Raw genomic sequence first — 18474 nt, forward strand, 5'->3', positions numbered from 1 at the left:
TCCCTTTTTGAAAAAAAAATTTTATTAAGATTTTATTTTTTTTAGAGCAGTTTTGGATTCACAGCAAAACTGAGTGGAAAGCACAAAGGTTTCCCGCAAACCCCTTGCCCCAGCACATGTATGGTTTCCCCCAGTAGCATTTTGTTGCATCTGATGAACCTACATTGATACATCTTCATTAGTCAAAGTGCATAGTTTACTTTACACGTGATGATGCTTAGTGTTGTCAGTTCTATGGGTTTAGACAAATGTATAAAGACATGTATCCATCATTATGGTATAGAGAGTGTTTACCATACAGAGTATAGAGTCTTTTCACTGCCCTAAAAACTCTGTTTTCCGTTGAGTCTTCTCCCATAGTCTCCTGAAACTCCTGCCAACTACTGAACTTCCTATTCTCGTCATAGTTTTGCCTTTTTCAGAATGTCATATAGTTGGAATCATACAAGATGTAGCTCTTTCAAACAGGCTTCTTTCACTTATTAACATGCATTTAAGGTTCCTCCATGTCTCTTCATAGCTTAATAGCTCATTTCTTCTTAGCAACGAATACTAAATATTCCATTGCTTGGCTCTACCAGTTTTTTACCCACTCACTCACTGAAGAACATTTTGTTTGTTTATGGGTTTGGCGGTTATGAATGGAGCTGCTACAACCACGCATGAACTCTGTGTGACCATGGACGTTGTTGCTTCTCTAGGCATTGGGCTCCTGGGTCGTACGGCTGAGCATGTGCCTAACATTCCAAACCACTGCCAGACCATTTCCCAGTGTGGCTGTGCCACTGTTGCATTCTCACAGCCCATATATGAGAGTTGCAGTAGCTTCACAACCTCTCCAGCCATTGGCATGGTTAGCGTTTTTATTTTAGCCATTCTAATAAATATGGAGTATCTCACTGATATTTTAATTTGAATGTTTCTAATATATAAACATGTTCACCACTTTTCATGCGTTTATTGGCAGTTCTTATCTTTTCTTTGTTTAAATGCCCAAATTCCTTTGCCCAGTTTTTTTTCTTTTGTGTGTCTTCTTGAGTTGTTTTTAAATTTTTTGCTCATTTTAAAATTTGATATGGTTTATTATTGTTCAGTTTTGAGAAATTTTTATAGGTTCTGGATACAAGTCCTTTGTTGACTATGTGATCTGTAAATATTTTCTTCCAATCTCTAGCTTATCTTTTCATTTTCTTAATAGTGTTACAACCCCTGCCTTTTAATTAGTGTATGTAGGCCATTTACTTTAATGTAAATATTGGTAAGTTGACTTTAAGTTTGTGAAGTGGAAGTCGCTCAGTCGTGTCCGACTCTTTGCGATCCCATGGACCCCACAGAATTCTCTAGCCCAGAATACTGGAGTGGGTAGCCAGCCTTTCCCTTCTCCAGGGGATCTTTCCAACCCGGGGATCGAACCCAGGTCTCCTACATTGCAGGAGGATTCTTTACCAGCAGAGCCACAAGGGAAGCCCAGGAATACTAGAGTGGGGAGCCTATCCCTTCTCCAGGCTGATCTTTCCCAGGAATCAAACTGGGGTCTCCTGCATTGCAGGTGGATTCTTAACCAACTGAGCTATCAGGGAAGCCGACTTTAACACTTTATTATTTGTTTTCTGTTTGTTTCCTGATTTTGACTCCTCTCTTTCTCCTCGCATCTCTCATTTCTTTAGTGCTGGGTCTCCCCCATGCTTTCTAGTTTCTCTTTCTGAGACTCCAATTAAATATATATTTAACACATTCTTTCAGATTCCTTCCTGTTTCCTAAACTCATTTTCTTTTTGTCTCCCTGTGATGTATTTTGGTAATTTCTTCATCTGTCTCTGAATTCATTAATTGCCTCTTCATCTGTGTCTAATACATTAATTTTAATAAATTAATAAAAATTAAATTAAATATATATTTAATTGGAGTCTCAGAGAAACTAGAAAGAATGGGGAGAGAAATCTACCTGCTCATTCTTGAATACTGCTCATTCTTGATAGCCCACTTGCTCTTTCATTTTTCAATCCTCATTTCTTAAATCATATTACACATACTTCTGTGTTATTTTTAAAGTCACTCAGTGGTGCCTGACTTTGTGACCTCATGGACTGTAGCCCACCAGTCTCCTCTGTCCATGCGATTTGATCCCTGGCCAGGGAATGAGATTTGACATGCCACAACTAAGAAAGATCTTGCATGCCTCAACTAAGACTTGGGTGCGCTCAGATAAAAAAGTAAATATTTTTTTTAAAAAGAACTCAGCAAAGATGACAGAGCTGTAGGGACAGTTGCCATCCATAGGCCCTGTCCCCTCACACCTCTAAGCCCCAGTCTCCTGCAGATTCTGACCCTGGAATCGCCAATCCCCCAAGCTGGGCCTGAGCTAAGCCTGAGTGCTACCTTACAGAATTTGAATAATTCAGGTCCCAGTGACCTGAGGTGTCAGTTTCAGTTGCTCTGTTCCCATGGACACCGGTGTCCCAACTCTGTAATTAAGCTAATGAAAGGAAAAGGGGGCCCGGCCTGCTGTCCTGTGCCTCGGAGGGACAGAGTCCCGGCCCCGGTACTGCTGAGAATGCACCAGGCTCACCCAGCGTCAGGTGAGGGGAAGGCCTTAAGGAAGTCCAGGGGGCTGAAACAGAGGCAGGAGAAAAGAAGAGAAAGTGGAAAGAGGAAGACCAGGGTCAGGGCGGCAGAGACCAAGAAAGAGTTACAGAGGGACGGAGAGCAAGACATAGACGGTTTAGGGGGCAGAGAACAGGGCAGAGGCCAGGAGAGGCAGAGGCCAGCAGAGAAGGAGAAACAGCAGACGCCGAGGCCTAAGTACCTAAATTCCAGGGCCGGTACAATAGGAGGGTGAGGTAGCTGGAAGGGCCGCAGGGCTCCCTGGAGGCTAACAGAGATCCCAGTCTTCCTTTTGACTTCCAGGGATTGTCCACGCCACGCTTGCCAGGAGGGCCTGGCGCTGCCACAGGTCAAGCCAGGAGGCTCACTCCCAGAGATCTGCCCCTCCTCTGGCTGTGGCAAGGCCATGGGCCCCGGGAGCCACCACCTCAGCCTCGGCCTCTCTGTCTCCAGCCTGGGCCTTCTGCTCCTGCTCCCACTCCTGCCAGGTATGAAGCTCAGTAGACCGGTCCTGGCTTCTCTGGGCATTGCTGTTCTTCCCATCCTCCCCAAATCTCTCTCCACGCGCTCTCTCTTCATTCCTGTGCTGGGAAAATGCTCCATTTGGCGAGTCTGGAAGAGTGGGAGCTGAAGAGGGCAAGATGGGGCTTGCCTAGCTGGGGTGGGAGCAGTTGAGGGGGGCGCTCCCAGGGATAGGGAGGCAAAAGCCAGGCAGACCAGATCGTGAAGGATGAGTTGGGGCTTTATCTAGCAGGCCCGAGGAGCCTTACTCAGAGGGTAAACAATCTGCCCGCAATGCAGGAGACCCAGGTTCCAGCCCTGGGTCGGGAAGACAGATCCCCTGGAGAAGGGAATGGCAACCCACTCCAGTATTCTTGCCTGGAGAATCCCATAGACAGAGGAGCCTGGCAGGCTAAAAAGTTCACAGGGTCGCAAAGAGTTGGACACGACTGAGCAACTAACACTTTCACTTTCTTTCAAGCGGCTACTGATCTAGCTGAATTTGTCTCTTTAAAAGCTTGATATCTCAGGAGCTTCCCTAGTGGTCCAGTGGTTAAGACAGCGCTTCCAATGCAGGGGCCATGGGTTTGATCCCTGGTCGGGAACTAACATTCCCCCATGCTATGTGGCGCCTGGGACTCTTTTGGTCTAATGGGGCCCCTCCAGCATCTGTGGCCGGGCAAGCAGAATCCAGGTTCTTAGGAAGGGGCAGGTGGAGAAGAAACCCATCTGCCTTGTTTCGGAAGACAGTAACTATTCACACTACAACCTCATTGCATCTGTCCCCGGAGGCAGGCAGGGAAGAACTAGAGACGGAGAGCAGGGACAGTTAGACAGCTGTGACACAGAGAAGGCCCTGACAGGGCCTCAGTCTTGTGGAGAGTAGAGGGTGTGAGCCGAGGCCCCTGCTCCGCAGCCTCCGTGGACACCCCGTCTTACTGGTCCTCCAGAGTGCTTGGGAGCCGAGGGCAGGCTGGCACACAAGCTGTTCCGAGACCTCTTTGCCAACTACACCAGTGCCCTGAGACCTGTGGCAGACACAGACCAGGCCCTGAATGTAACCCTGGAGGTGACACTGTCCCAGATCATCGATATGGTGCGTTGCTCTACAACCACAGGGTGTGCTGGAAGGGTGGGAGGAGGAAGGAACGGGGGACGAGGAACTGCCCCAGCGGTTCAGTGGTTAAAACTCCAAGCTTCCACGGCAGCAGAGCGTGGATTCTGTCTCTGGTCAGAAAACTAAGATCCTGCATGCTGCGTGGTAAGGTTAGGAAAAAAAAAAGGAATGGGGGTGGGAGACTAGGATTGCTCTCCAAACAATTCTTTCCTGGAAACATTAATATAACAGCTACCAAGTGCTGCCTATTAACCATTGGGTATCCACAATGTGCCCAATACTTGCACACTCGAGTTCCTGACTAGCATGTAACGGCTGATGAAACTCAGGCCCAAAGGAGAAGGGCCTGCCAAGGTCACACAGCAAGACTGTGGGGACTGGACTGTGTGGGCAAGTCAGGTCTGGGGGTGCTGACCAGAGTGCTGCAGTTGAGTGTGCACACACAAGGGAGGGTATGCACACACATGTGTCCACATCTATGCCTGCCCTCTGCCCCCAGTTAGGATGAGCGGAATCAGGTGCTGACCCTGTACCTGTGGATCCGACAGGAGTGGACAGACGCCTACCTACGATGGGACCCTGACACCTATGGTGGTCTGGATGCCATCCACATCCCCAGCAGTCTCGTGTGGAGGCCGGACATCGTACTCTATAACAAGTACTGCCTGCCTGGGTCCCTCCCCTCCACCCAAGAGATGCCCTTGGCTCTGAGGATGCACTTATTTCCCCATGCCCCATACCAAACCTGACTCTAGGGTGCCCAGTAAGCTTTGCCCTGGGAGCCTTCGAAACTGCCAGGAAGGTGTCGGCAGTGGTGGCTATGTGCTGCAGTAGGGCTTCCTGACACCACAGCTCATGGCAACGACCTACTGGAGGGACCTCACAGTCCCTTGATAGCAACCCCAAGCCAACCCAGGCTGAATGTCTCCCAGGAACCCTCTGTGTGGTTCAGGACTAGTTCTATATCCCTCGCAGCCAGGGTTCTGGGGCAAACGTACCTCTGTATCTCACATTTCACCCTTCTGGGCCTGAGTCCGTACATTTTCCCCAGGGCCCCTCCAGGCACTTTGTAGATGGCACCCAAGAAAACTTACCGTGCACCCCACGTCCCCTTTAGGGCTAGACCTGTCTCGTTCTGGGCCCTGCAGGCCCTGGCCCCATTAGGCCTCCAAAGACACACAGGGCCCTCTGTGAGTCCCCCACAGGGTTGGAGTGGCACCCCCTCCAAGGGTCAGCCCCGACATCCAACCCCGCGGCGCCCCGGGGAGCCCCCAACCCCAACCCTTGCCCTCAGGGCGGACGCGCAGGCCCCAGCCTCGGCCAGCACCAACGTGGTCCTGCGGCACGACGGCGCTGTGCGCTGGGACGCGCCGGCCATCACGCGCAGCTCCTGCCGCGTGGACGTGTCTGCCTTCCCGTTCGACGCGCAGCGCTGTGGCCTGACCTTCGGCTCGTGGACACACGGCGGGCACCAGCTGGACGTTCGGCCGTGCGGCGCCACTGCCAGCCTGGCCGACTTCGTGGAGAACGTGGAGTGGTACGTGCTGGGCATGCCAGCCCGGCGGCGCGTGCTCACCTATGGCTGCTGCTCCGAGCCCTACCCGGACGTGACCTTCACACTGCTGCTGCGCCGCCGCGCCGCCGCTTACGTGTGCAACCTGCTGCTGCCCTGCGTGCTCATCTCGCTGCTGGCGCCGCTGGCCTTCCACCTGCCCGCGGACTCGGGCGAGAAGGTGTCGCTGGGCGTCACCGTGCTGCTGGCGCTCACCGTCTTCCAGCTGATCCTGGCCGAGAGCATGCCACCGGCAGAGAGCGTGCCGCTCATCGGTGGGCTCCGAGGGCCCCAGGGTGGCCAGGGAGGGGCTTGCGGGGAGGTTGTCCCCCACCCTGGAGGCTGGCCCATGAGTCCCTCCGCAGGTGCGGGGGCCGTAGCCAGACTGGCCTGGGTCAACCGAGGGTCCCCGCTGAGCATGTTGGTCGTCCTGCGTCGTTCGGAGATGGAGGGGGAAGAGATAGGCCCCTTCCAGCGAAAATAGCCCTCCTCTCACTTGTAGGGAAGGAGGAAGGAGTTGGTCTTTTTGGTTTTTTAATTTTATTTATTTATGTCTGTGCTGGGTCTTCACTGGTGCATGAGGGCTTTCTCTAGTTGTGGAGAGTGGAGGCCCCTCTTTGTTGTGGACCTGGAGCACGCAGATTTCAGTAGTTGTGGCACACAGGCTTAGTTGCTCGGAGGAATGTGGAATCTTCCTGGACCAGGGATGGAACCCCTGTCCTCTTCATTGGTGGGTGGATTCTTATCCATTTGTGCCACCTGGGAAGTCCAGGAGTTGGTCTTTACTCAAGGACTTGTTGGAGGATGATCCACATTCCCCAGTATTAGAATCATAGGCAAAACGTCTTAAGTACTCACTGCAAGCCAGGCATGCTCTTGAACGCTTGACATTTATTAACTCCAGGGAGCAGCACCACAGACCTGTGTGCATGCATGCTAAGTCACTTCAGTCGTGTCTGACTCTGTGTGACTGTAGCCTGCCAGACTCCTCTCTCCATGAGACTCTCCAAGCAAGAATACTGGAGTGGGTTGCCATGGCATCCTCCTGGAAATCTTCCCAACCTGGGATCGAACTGGAGTCTCTTATGTCTCCAGCATTGGCAGGGGGTTCTTTACCACTAGCGCTACCTGGGAATCCACCAGGAAGGTTCCATTGTAACTTGCCCAGGTCATGGTGGTCCTGTTTAAGAGTGTGACTTTCAGGGGACTGTGGGTGAGTCCAGGCTTTAGCAGTGAGGGCGTTAACCAGGGAGCAGGAAGCTGCTGAGAACCGGATGTGGGGATGTGGGAGGGGAGATGTTGGCCCTTCCTTCCTTCCCACTTTCTTCCGCTTTGCGTTGAGGGTCCTGAGAGCCTGGTGGGGGATGAGCTCATTCCTCCTCGTGTTCAGCTGCTGGGGAGCTCTGGCGCCTGAGCTCTTGTCTGGGGCCTCAGCTCCGTTTCTCTCTTTTGCAGGAAAGTACTACATGGCCACCATGACCATGGTCACCTTCTCCACGGCGCTCACCATCCTGATCATGAACCTGCATTACTGTGGCCCCAGTGCCCGCCCGGTGCCAGCCTGGGCTCGGGCCCTCCTGCTCGGACGCCTGGCACGAGGCCTGTGTGTGCGGGAACAAGGGGAGCCCTGTGGGCAGTCTAGACCACCTGAGCCACCCCCCAGTCCCCAGCCTCCTGACAGAGGCACTGGCCCCCCAGCAGGTCCCTGCCATGAGCCCCGGTGTCTGTGCCATCAGGAAGCCCTACTGCGTCACGTGGCCACCATCGCCAACGCCTTCCACAGCCACCGGGCTGCCCAGCGCCGCCATGAGGACTGGAAGCGCCTGGCCCGGGTCATGGACCGTTTCTTCCTGGGCATCTTCTTCTCCATGGCTCTGGTCATGAGCCTTCTGGTGCTGGTGCGGGCCCTGTGAGTCCCAGGGGTCTGCTGCAGCCACAGCAGCTCCAGATGGGGATGGATCAGCCAGGCCAGGTGGTGGTCGACCCTCAGGCCACCCAGCGTCTCTCCACTGGGCCTAGGAGCCTGGGACATCCTCTCTTCAGCACTACTCACTTCACGGGCCAGGAATATTCATCATCTCCATACTCTAACCTCTAAGGGAAATCAGAGCTTGCTGCTCCCCTGATTCCTGCAGACGAGGAACTCTGTGAAGGGTCAAGATCGAAGTGCAGTTTGGGAGGGACAGAACTGGACTTCGGTGCTGAGTTTAGGTACTTTGAGTGGGGAGCGTGCAGGCATGACACCACTGCCCATTTCCTGTCTTCTCTTCCTTCCTCTGTGGCTGCTGTTACAGAGACTTGGTCTAGCCTGACCCTGTCTAGGGGCTCAGAGAAGGTGACTGGGGATTCAGGGTTCCTGGTCCACTCTCCACAGCAGGAGGCCACATAAGGACTTGGACCCAAAGCTCCAACTCATAATAAAGTAATGTGTGCCTCGCATCTCCTCTGTGACCTGTCTCACCCTTAGGCTCTTGGTGGTGCAAGTTGGAAATCTAGCCTCTTAGGGACCTGAGGACCCATGAATCGGAGTGGAAATTACATCTTTGCTGATAAGAAAATGATTGGCACTTGATTGAGATCCCTAAAGGTCTCTCTGCTGTTTCCCTGCTCTCTCCTCTCTGGAATTAGGTCTAGTCCATCCATGTTCTCACTGTGTGAGCATCACACAGTGACATCCAGAGAGCTTGAAGGTGCCCAAGGTAGGGGCAGGACAAAGACCAGCCATTCACAAGGTGTTTGATCCTTTCTGACTTCCACGTGTTCTCTGGTTCCAGCTGTGTACCTTGGACGCAGTCCCTGCCCTCAGAAGCTCATAGTTGGAGATGGGAGACCAGAGGCAGTGCCCCTAACCTAGCAAGGAGGAGAGGTCAGAGAAGGCTTCCTGAAAGAGTGAAGAGCTGTCCAGGTGCACATGGGAGGCATTTGAGTAACATCAGTGAATACCACGGCCAAGTACTTCTCTCCCCAGCTACTATAATCTATCTCCAGGTGAATGATTACCTGTCCTGCAGTCCCCCCACCTCTCTTCAGCATCTGACTCCTAGACCCCTGAGAGAGGCTCAGTCCCCACATTTTCTTCTTCCTGCGCTTAGGCCTGGCAGCCATCAGAGAAGGTCCCAGAGTTTCCTGCAGATGGAGTTACCCCAGATCTTGGCCATACTCAGAGTACGCGTGTGGCTGACATCCTCATGTTGGGCAGAGGCTACAGGCAGAGCTGTTCAGTGGCTCATGGATTAGAGGAGGCCCGGATGCTCTGGAAAAACTTCTCCAACAAGGAACCAGAGCAGCAGTAGAAGGGACCAGACTGCAGAAAGAGGGCTCTGACTCACGGCTGCAGGGAAAACAGAGGCAGAGAGATTCAGGGACAAAGTGAGGAAGAATTTGGGGAGAAAGGTAGACAGAGATGAAGAGATAAGGAGAGTCCCAGTTCCCTTCCCAGAGGTCATTAAGTTTATGCCCCAGCTGCCTGTTGACACAACTGAGGTACTGCAGGGTGGGATGAAGTGGGGTAGAGATCTGAGTGAAATCTGGTGATGCTGATCTTTGCTCCTCTGCCCAGACTCTGGTGGGAGAGGCACTGGTGGAGAGGAGCTGGGGGTGGGGAGGGGGAATCCTAAACTTTCTCAGTGTCTGAAATGACATTATCAGAACTCAAGCCGGGTTGGAAGCTGGAGACTTGGCTGGTCTTGACTCTGCCACAGATGACTCTCTCATCTGGAGCCAGTCACTTCTGTCTCTGGGCCTCACTTGGTTATATAACGAGGGCAGTATTTCCTGTCCCACCTCCTGCCAGTTGATTATTGCGCAGTAAGAATAACGTGAGGCGGGGGCCAGCCTGGTGTGGTGGTTCAGAGTTGGGGTCCAGGGCCAGTCTGTCTGGGCCCCATCCCTTGCTAGGTCTGTGTGTGGGGCCACTTGCCTCACCTCTCTGTGCCTCTCTCATCCGTGGAACAGGGGTGATGACAGTATCTGCACCATCGGGTCTCAGTGAGGACTCATGTGCCCGGAACCCTGAGTGGTATTGTGTCGTGAGAAGGGTGGGAGCAAAGTGGAGGCTGAGGCTCCTTCCTGCCCGCTGTTCTGAAAGCCTTGAGGGAGAAGGCAGGACCCCAGGGTGAGGAGCAGCTGTGATTTCTTCCCTGGGAATGGCCTGTTCCCACCTGGAGAGGTGATGCCTCAGGCACGGCCTGGCCCAGCAAGTGTTAGAGAAGAGAAGAGTTGAGTCATGGCCACAGAGAATCTGGGGACCATCTAGTCCAATATGCTTCTGATACAGATAGGGAAACTGAGGTTCAGAGAGGAAGAATTGGTCACAGAGTTGGGGCAGAGCCTGGGTTAAAGCCCAGGTCTCCAGCACCCATGACCTGACCTTGACCTTGGGAGGCAGTCTGAGGGAGTTCTGAGCACAGTTATAGACAGAGGGCTCCCCAGCGGAAGGAGGAGAAGGCCTGGGGAGGCCTTTGTGGCCCTTCCCACTGTCACCTCAGTGCAGCCTGGCGCTCCCTGGGGTCTGATCAGTGACCTCCTGTGAAGGAGGGGCCGGCCCCAGGCCCGGGTGGAGGGGAGCAGGTGTGTCAGCTCGCCCCCTACCACCCACATATACACCGTGTGGGAAAGGTTAGCAACCCCCACAGGTGTCTGCTCAAGAAAGTCTAAATTTTTTTTTAAAATTAAGACAGGGTTGTTTTTCATTTAAGAGGGATGTTCACCCAGGAGAGGGGCCAGACCCAGAGCAGTCAGCTCATCTCTGAACAGAGTCCTGCCGATGCCTGCAGCCCTTACCTGAGTTATCCAGACGGCAGCGCTGAGACTTGCACTGCTTGTCTGCAGGAAGGAAACAACAAAGAATCAAAGGCTCAATAGACCTCAGGACACAAAGTGGCCCCAGAGAACCTCCTGACTAGCTCTCGGAGAAACTGGTGCCTTTTCCCCTCATTTTGCTTCCTTACAGTGGGACCACCCTTGCCTGGGTTTGACTAGACTCACGAGCAGCAGGGCCAGGAAGGCCCCAGCCCTCAAAGCCACAGAGGCCTCCTCAGGCCTTCTCCTCCTTCCGCTGGGGAGCTCTCTGTCTATAACTGTGCTCAGAACTCCCTCAGACCGCCTCCCAAGGTCAAGGTCAGGTCATGGGTGCTAGAGACCTTCTCCTTCCTTGGCCTGTAACTTTGCCTCCAGGCCGCACCCACCGCTCGTCTCCCCTGTCTTGTCCCAGACAAGGAGGAGCTAGTTTATGTTCTTTGCCAGTCTTTGTCACCTTCCATCGACATGTGTGCTCATGATGCTGTCCAGGGTGGGATCTGAAGCCACAATGGACCTACTCCCACTTGAGAAGTGGTTGGTGGATCCAGCCAACAGCCTGCCTGGCATTCCTCAACCAGGACCAGCAGCCCACAGCCCCTTCTGACTAAGGACCTGGGCCCATCCTCATGATTACTCCTCTGCCTGGTCCTGGGATGGTGGAGAGGAAAACACCCGAGAACCAAAACTGCCAGAACCCAAACTGGAACTTAGGGGGATGGCACCCAAATGCTGTCTCACCACCTCACTGTCACCTTGACCCAGTACATGCACAGCCCAGGGCTTCTGCTCAGTCAAAAAAACAGTCCTCTCGGAAAACATGGTGGGGCCCCACACTCATTTCTGGCAACCGCTTCCATTTGGAAGAGAAGCCTGATCAAGTCTGTTTGGCCCTCACGTGGCCAAAAACCCCTGTGCTGGTCAGAAAACCCTCTTCCGTCTCCCAGCAGGCAAGTGGCCAGCTCTGGCTTAGACTGTGTGTGTGGCCCCTGAAAATGGGACGGGGAAGCCCACCTTGTGCACAGCTGCTGGCTGGCACGTGCCCTGCTCACCTTTGATGTACTCGCAGTTGTATGTGCTGCGCTTGCCCACGGCCCGGAGGAAGATGCGGGAGGGGCCCTGGGCTGGCCTTTTGCCGTTGATCACCTGGAAGGTCTCAAAGGGAGGGATCAGCACTTCATCCTCCCCAGGGAAGTAGGAGTAGCCCTTGATTGGGGGCCCCAGGCAGGTCCAGATGTCAAAGAAGGTGTCCTTCCCAAAGCCCTGGGCCACAGCTTTCTTTAGGGATGCTGAGGCAAAGCCCCCCAGCCTGACTGTGGCCCCAGGCACCGCCGGCCGGAAGCGCAGGCCCTGCACCCTTTGGAACACCTGATGGCACTGGGATGGACGCTGGCCGCTGCTCAGCAGCTGCAGGGCTTCGGTCAGCAGGAAGTGGAGTGTCTTGAAGGAGAAGTGCTGGAGGTAGTGGGCCCGGGAGCGACCCGCCTCACGCACAGCCGCGTTGAATTCTTTGTGCAAGGAGCTGTTGGCCGTGTAAGCCAGGAGGGCCACCCCGTGCTCTTCTCGGAAGCCCAGGGGGGCAAGCAGACGGGTAGGGCCGACGCCCGACTCGGGCCCCCGGGCCTGGCGCTTCCATCACTGGCTGCTTGCGTTCACCCAGCCATCAGCGTACACTTTGTTGGCCTGGAACTCTGTGCGGTTGAGTTCCAGGAGAGCAGCCGCCATGGCTGCGGCACAGCCAGCATACTGGTCATCAAAGGAGGCCAGGGCCATGTCTAGGGGCATTTCTCGAGAGAGGACGTCTCGTCGTATGACGGGGTGGCTCTGGGCCTGCGAGAGGGGGAGCAGCAAGGATTGAGAGGGTAGGCCCCAGGAGAACAGGAGCCCTGCTATCCAGCTCCCCTCCTCCACTGAGCTGAGAGAGATGAAGGGCCCCAAACACACTTGGAGGGGAAGTGACGTGAAAGTCACTCAGTCGTGTCCAGCTCTTTGCAACCCCATGGAGTGTACTGTCCATGGACTTCTCCAGGCCAGAATACCCGAGGGGGTAGGCTTTCCCTTCTCCAGGCGATCTTTCGAACCCAGGTCTCCCACATTGTAGGCAGATTGTTTACCAGCTGAGCCACAAGGGAAGCCTGGAGGGAAAGGGGATTGGGAACTACCAGCAATAGATGCCCTGAGACTGGGCTCCAGGGCTGTCCCCTCAGACTGAGCCATCCCCAAGGAAGCATGCAGCAGGGTTCAGAAGGCAGCAGCTGGGGGATGGGGACAGCAGGGGATGACCGTACCTGAAGTGCTTCCATGAGGCCCATGGACACAAGCAGCAGAGACATCATGGCAGGGCTCTGCATGTTGGAGATGACCCTGCTCAAGTCACTCTCTGGGCCTCAGTTTCCTCACCTGGAAAAAGAGAATCTGCACAGTTCAGTAAGGAGGAATTGGAACTTCCTGGTGGTCTAGTGGCTAAGACTCCACTCTCCCAATGTAGGGGGCCCTGGCTTGATCCCTGGTCAGGGAACTAGATCCTACCTGCTGCAACTGAGAGTTCACGTGCTGCAACTAGAAAGATCCCACGGGCCACAGTGAAGGTGGAGGACCCTGTGTGCCACGAGTAAGACCAGCGTGGCCTAAATGCATAAACCAACAAACAAAAAAACATGAATTGATACCTGATCTGGGTCTCTTACACTGCTTGGCACAGGGTCACAGCATAGAAATGGAGGCTCAGAAGAGAGAGCGGACCCTTCTTGCTGGAAGGAACATAGGTGACTTCCTGGAGGAGGAACATGTGACTAGGAACATGTGACTAGCAAAGAGTTGGACATGACTGAGCAACTAACACTTTCACTTTCTTTCAAGCGGCTACTGATCTAGCTGAATTTGTCTCTTTAAAAGCTTGATATCTCAGGAGCTTCCCTGGTGGTCCAGTGGTTAAGACAGCGCTTCCAGTGCAGGGGCCATGGGTTTGATACCTGGTCGGGAAGTAACATTCCCCCATGCGATGTGGCGCCTGGGACTCTTGCAGTCTAATGGGGCCCCTCCAGCATCAGTGGCCGGGCAAGCAGAACCAGGTCCTTAGGAAGGGGCAGGTAGAGAAGAATCCCATCAGCCTTGTTTCGGAAGACAGTAACTATTCACACTACAGCCTCATTGCATCGAAGAACTAGAGACAGAGAACAGGGACAGTTAGACAGCTGTGAGACAGAGAAGGCACTGACAGGGCCTCAGTCTGGTGGAGACTAGAGGGTGTGAGCCGAGGCCCCTGCTCCGCGGCCTCCGTGGACACCCCGTCTTACTGGTCCTCCAGAGTGCTTGGGAGCCGAGGGCAGGCTGGCACACAAGCTGTTCTGAGACCTCTTTGCCAACTACACCAGTGCCCTGAGACCTGTGGCAGACACAGACCAGGCCCTGAATGTAACCCTGGAGGTGACACTGTCCCAGATCATCGATATGGTGCATTGCTCTACAACCACAGGGTGTGCTGGAAGGGTGGGAGGAGGAAGGAACGGGGGACGAGGAACTGCCCCAGCGGTTCAGTAGTTGAAACTCCAAGCTTCCACTGCAGCAGAGCGTGGATTCTGTCTCTGGTCAGAAAACTAGGATCCTGCATGCTGCGTGGTGAGGTTAGAAAAAAAAAAAGGAATGGGGGTGGGAGACTAGGATGACTTTCCAAACAATTCTTTCCTGGAAACATTAATATAACAGCTACCAAGTGCTGCCTATTAACCATTGGGTATTCACAATGTGTCCAATACTTGACACCCATGCTCCTGACTTGCATTTAACTGCTGATGAAACTCAGGCCCAAAGGAGAAGGGCCTGCCAAGGTCACACAGCAAGACTGTGTGGGCAAGTCAGGTCTGGAGGTGCTGACCAGAGCTCTGCAGTTGAGTGTGCACACACAAGGCAGGGTATGCACACACATGTGTCCACATCTATGCCTGCCCTCTGCCCCCAGTTAGGATGAGCGGAATCAGGTGCTGACCCTGTACCTGTGGATCCGACAGGAGTGGACAGACGCCTACCTACGATGGGACCCTGACACCTATGGTGGTCTGGATGCCATCCGCATCCCCAGCAGTCTCGTGTGGAGGCCGGACATCGTGCTCTATAACAAGTACTGCCTGCCTGGGTCCCTCCCCTCCACCCAAGAGATGCCCTTGGCTCTGAGGATGCACTTATTTCCCCATCTCCCATACCAAACCTGACTCTAGGGTGCCCAGTAAGCTTTGCCCTGGGAGCCTTCGAAACTGCCAGGAAGGTGTCGGCAGTGGGGGCTATGTGCTGCAGTAGGGCTTCCTGACACCACAGCTCATGGCAACGACCTACTGGAGGGACCTCACAGTCCCTTGATAGCAGCCCCAAGCCAACCCAGGCTGACTGTCTCCCAGGAACCCTCTGTGTAGTTCAGGACTAGTTCTATATCCCTCGCAGCCAGGGTTCTGGGGCAAACGTACCTCTTTATGTCACATTTCACCCTTCCGGGCCTGAGTCCGTACATTTTTCCCAGGGCCCCTCCAAGCGCTTTGCAGATGGCACCCAAGAAAATTTACCGTGCACCCCACGTCCCCTTTAGGGCTAGACCTGTCTGGTTCTGGGCCCTGCAGGCCCTGGCCCCATTAGGCCTCCAAAGACACAGAGGGCCCTCTGTGAGTCCCCCACAGGGTTGGAGTGGCACCCCCTCCAAGGGTCAGCCCCGACATCCAACCCTGCGGCGCCCCTGCCCTCAGGGCGGATGCGCAGGCCCTGGCCTCATCCAGCACCAACGTGGTGCTGCGACACGACGGCGCTGTGTGCTGGGACTGGCCGGCCATCACGCGCAGCTCCTGCCGCGTGGACGTGTCGGCCTTCCTGTTCGACGCGCAGCACTGCGGCCTGACCTTCGGCTCGTGGACACACGGCGGGCACCAGCTGGACGTTCAGCCGCGCGGCGCCGCCGCCAGCCTGGCCGACTTCGTGGAGAACGTGGAGTGGCGCGTGCTGGGCATGCCAGCGCGGCGCCGCGTGCTCACCTATGGCTGCTGCTCCGAGCCCTACCCGAGCCCTACCCGGACGTGACCTTCACACTGCTGCTGCGCCGCTGCGCCGCCGCCGCCTACGTGTGCAACCTGCTGCTGTCCTGCGTGCTCATCTCGCTGCTGGCGCCGCTGGCCTTCCACCTGCCCGCGGACTCGGGCGAGAAGGTGTCGCTGGGCATCACCGTGCTGCTGGCGCTCACCGTCTTCCAGCTGATCCTGGCCGAGAGCATGCCACCGGCAGAGAGCGTGCCGCTCATCGGTGGGCTCCGAGGGCCCCAGGGTTGCCAGGGAGGGGCTTGCCGGGAGGTTGCCCCCCACCCCGGAGACTGGCCTATGAGTCCCTCCGCAGGTGCGGGGGCCGTAGCCAGACTGGCCTGGGTCAACCGAGGGGCCCCGCTGAGCATCTTGGTGGTCCAGCGTTGTTCTGAGATGGAGGGGGAAGAGATAGGCCCCTTCCAGCGAAAATAGCCCTCCCCTCACTTGTAGGGGAGAGGAAGGAGTTGGTCTTTTTGGTTTTTTAATTTTATTTATTTATGTCTGTGCTGGGTCTTCACTGGTGCATGAGGGCTTTCTCTAGTTGTGGAGAGTGGGGGCCCCTCTTTGTTGTGGGCCTGGAGCACGCAGATTTCAGTAGTTGTGGCACCTGGGCTTAGTGCTCGGCCGAATGTGGAATCTTCCTGGACCAGGGATGGAACCCCTGTCCTCTTCATTGGTGGGTGGATTCTAATCCACTTGTGCCACCTGGGAAGTCCAGGAGTTGGTCTTTACTCAAGGACTTGTTGGAGGATGATCCACATTCCCCAGTATTAGAATAATAGGCAAAACGTCTGAAGTACTCACTGCATGCCAGGCATGCTCTTGAACGCTTGACATTTATTAACTTCAGGGAGCAGCACCACAGACCTGTGTGCATGCATGCTAAGTCACTTCAGTCGTGTCTGACTCTGTGTGACTGTAGCCTGCCAGACTCCTCTCTCCATGAGACTCTCCAAGCAAGAATACTGGAGTGGGTTGCCATGGGCATCCTCCTGGAAATCTTCCCAACCTGGGATCGAACTGGAGTCTCTTATGTCTCCAGCATTGGCAGGGGGTTCTTTACCACTAGCGCTACCTGGGAATCCACCAGGAAGGTTCCATTGTAACTTGCCCAGGTCATGGTGGTTCTGTTTAAGAGTGTGACTTTCAGGGGACTGTGGGTGAGTCCAGGCTTTAGCAGTGAGGGCGTTAACCAGGGAGCAGGAAGCTGCTGAGAACCGGATGTGGGGATGTGGGAGGGGAGATGTTGGCCCTTCCCTCCTTCCCACTTTCTTCCGCTTTGCGTTGAGGGTCCTGAGAGCCTGGTGGGGGATGAGCTCATTCCTCCTCGTGTTCAGCTGCTGGGGAGCTCTGGCGCCTGAGCTCTTGTCTGGGGCCTCAGCTCCGTTTCTCTCTTTTGCAGGAAAGTACTACATGGCCACCATGACCATGGTCACCTTCTCCACGGCGCTCACCATCCTGATCATGAACCTGCATTACTGTGGCCCCAGTGCCCGCCCGGTGCCAGCCTGGGCTCGGGCCCTCCTGCTCGGACGCCTGGCACGGGGCCTGTGTGTGCGGGAACGAGGGGAGCCCTGTGGGCTGTCCAGACCACCTGAGTCATCCCCCAGTCCCCAGCCTCCTGACAGAGGCACTGGCCCCCCAGCAGGTCCCTGCCATGAGCCCCGGTGTCTGTGCCATCAGGAAGCCCTACTGCGTCACGTGGCCACCATCGCCAACGCCTTCCACAGCCACCGGGCTGCCCAGCGCCGCCATGAGGACTGGAAGCGCCTGGCCCGGGTCATGGACCGTTTCTTCCTGGGCATCTCCTTCTCTATGGCTCTGGTCATGAGCCTTCTGGTGCTGGTGCGGGCCCTGTGAGTCCCAGGGGTCTGCTGCAGCCACAGCAGCTCCAGATGGGGATGGATCAGCCAGGCCAGGTGGTGGTCGACCCTCAGGCCACCCAGCGTCTCTCCACTGGGCCTAGGAGCCTGGGACATCCTCTCTTCAGCACTACTGACTTCACGGACCAGGAATATTCATCGTCTCCTCCGTACTCTAACCTCTAGGGGAAATCAGAGCTTGCTGCTCCCCTGATTCCTGCAGAGGAGGAACTCTGAGAAGGGTCAAGATCAAAGCGCAGTTTGGGAGGGACAGAACTGGACTTCGGTGCTGAGTTTAGGTACTTTGAGTGGGGAGCGTGCAGGCATGACACCACTGCCCCATTTCCTGTCTTCTCTTCCCTCCTCTGTGGCTGCTGTTAGAGAGACTTGGTCTAACCTGACCCTGTCTAGGGGCTCAGAGAAGGTGACTGGGGATTCAGAGTTCCTGGTCCACTTTCCACAGCAGGAGGCCACATAAAGACTTGGACCCAAAGCTCCAACTCATAATAAAGTAATGTGTGCCTCGCATCTCCTCTGTGACCTGTCTCACCCTTAGGCTCTTGGTGGTGCAAGTTGGGAATCCAGCCTCTTAGGGACCTGAGGACCCATGAATTGGAGTGGAAATTACATCTTTGCTGATAAGAAAATGATTGGCACTTGATTGAGATCCCTAAAGTTCTCTCTGCTGTTTCCCTGCTCTCTCCTCTCTGGATTTAGGTCCAGGCCATCCACGTTCTCACTGTGTGAGCGTCACCCAGTGACATCCCGAGAACTTGAAGGTGCCCAAGGTAGGGGCAGGACAAAGACCAGCCATTCACAAGGTGTTTGTTCCTTTCTGACTTGCACCTGTTTTCTGGTTCCACCTGTGTACCTTGGACACATTACCTGCCCTCAGAAGCTCATAGTTGGAGATGGGAGACCAGCGGCAGTGCCCCTAACCTAGCAAGGAGGAGAGGTCAGAGAAGGCTTCCTGCAAGAGCGAAGAGC

At 55.0% G+C, this 18474-nt stretch overlaps 1 protein-coding gene and 2 pseudogenes across 1 annotated transcript; 2 read left to right on the plus strand and 1 right to left on the minus strand.

Annotated features, from left to right (window-relative positions):
* Window positions 1-13324, minus strand: LOC101103707 (GPI-linked NAD(P)(+)--arginine ADP-ribosyltransferase 1-like; annotated as a pseudogene).
* LOC101123662 (neuronal acetylcholine receptor subunit alpha-10) lies at window positions 2998-7687 on the plus strand. Its single transcript, XM_015100802.4, has 5 exons — window positions 2998-3092; window positions 4056-4201; window positions 4726-4880; window positions 5517-6049; window positions 7230-7687. Exons 1-5 carry the CDS (start codon window positions 3011-3013, stop codon window positions 7685-7687), a joined length of 1374 nt encoding a protein of 457 aa, XP_014956288.3. The 5' UTR covers window positions 2998-3010.
* A 276-nt stretch (window positions 13325-13600) lies between the features above and the next one.
* LOC114118504 (neuronal acetylcholine receptor subunit alpha-10-like) lies at window positions 13601-18015 on the plus strand (annotated as a pseudogene).
* The last annotated feature ends 459 nt before the right edge of the window (window positions 18016-18474 follow it).

The sequence above is a fragment of the Ovis aries genome, chromosome 15 (genome assembly GCF_016772045.2).
Source record: "Ovis aries strain OAR_USU_Benz2616 breed Rambouillet chromosome 15, ARS-UI_Ramb_v3.0, whole genome shotgun sequence".
Taxonomy (NCBI): domain Eukaryota; kingdom Metazoa; phylum Chordata; class Mammalia; order Artiodactyla; family Bovidae; genus Ovis; species Ovis aries.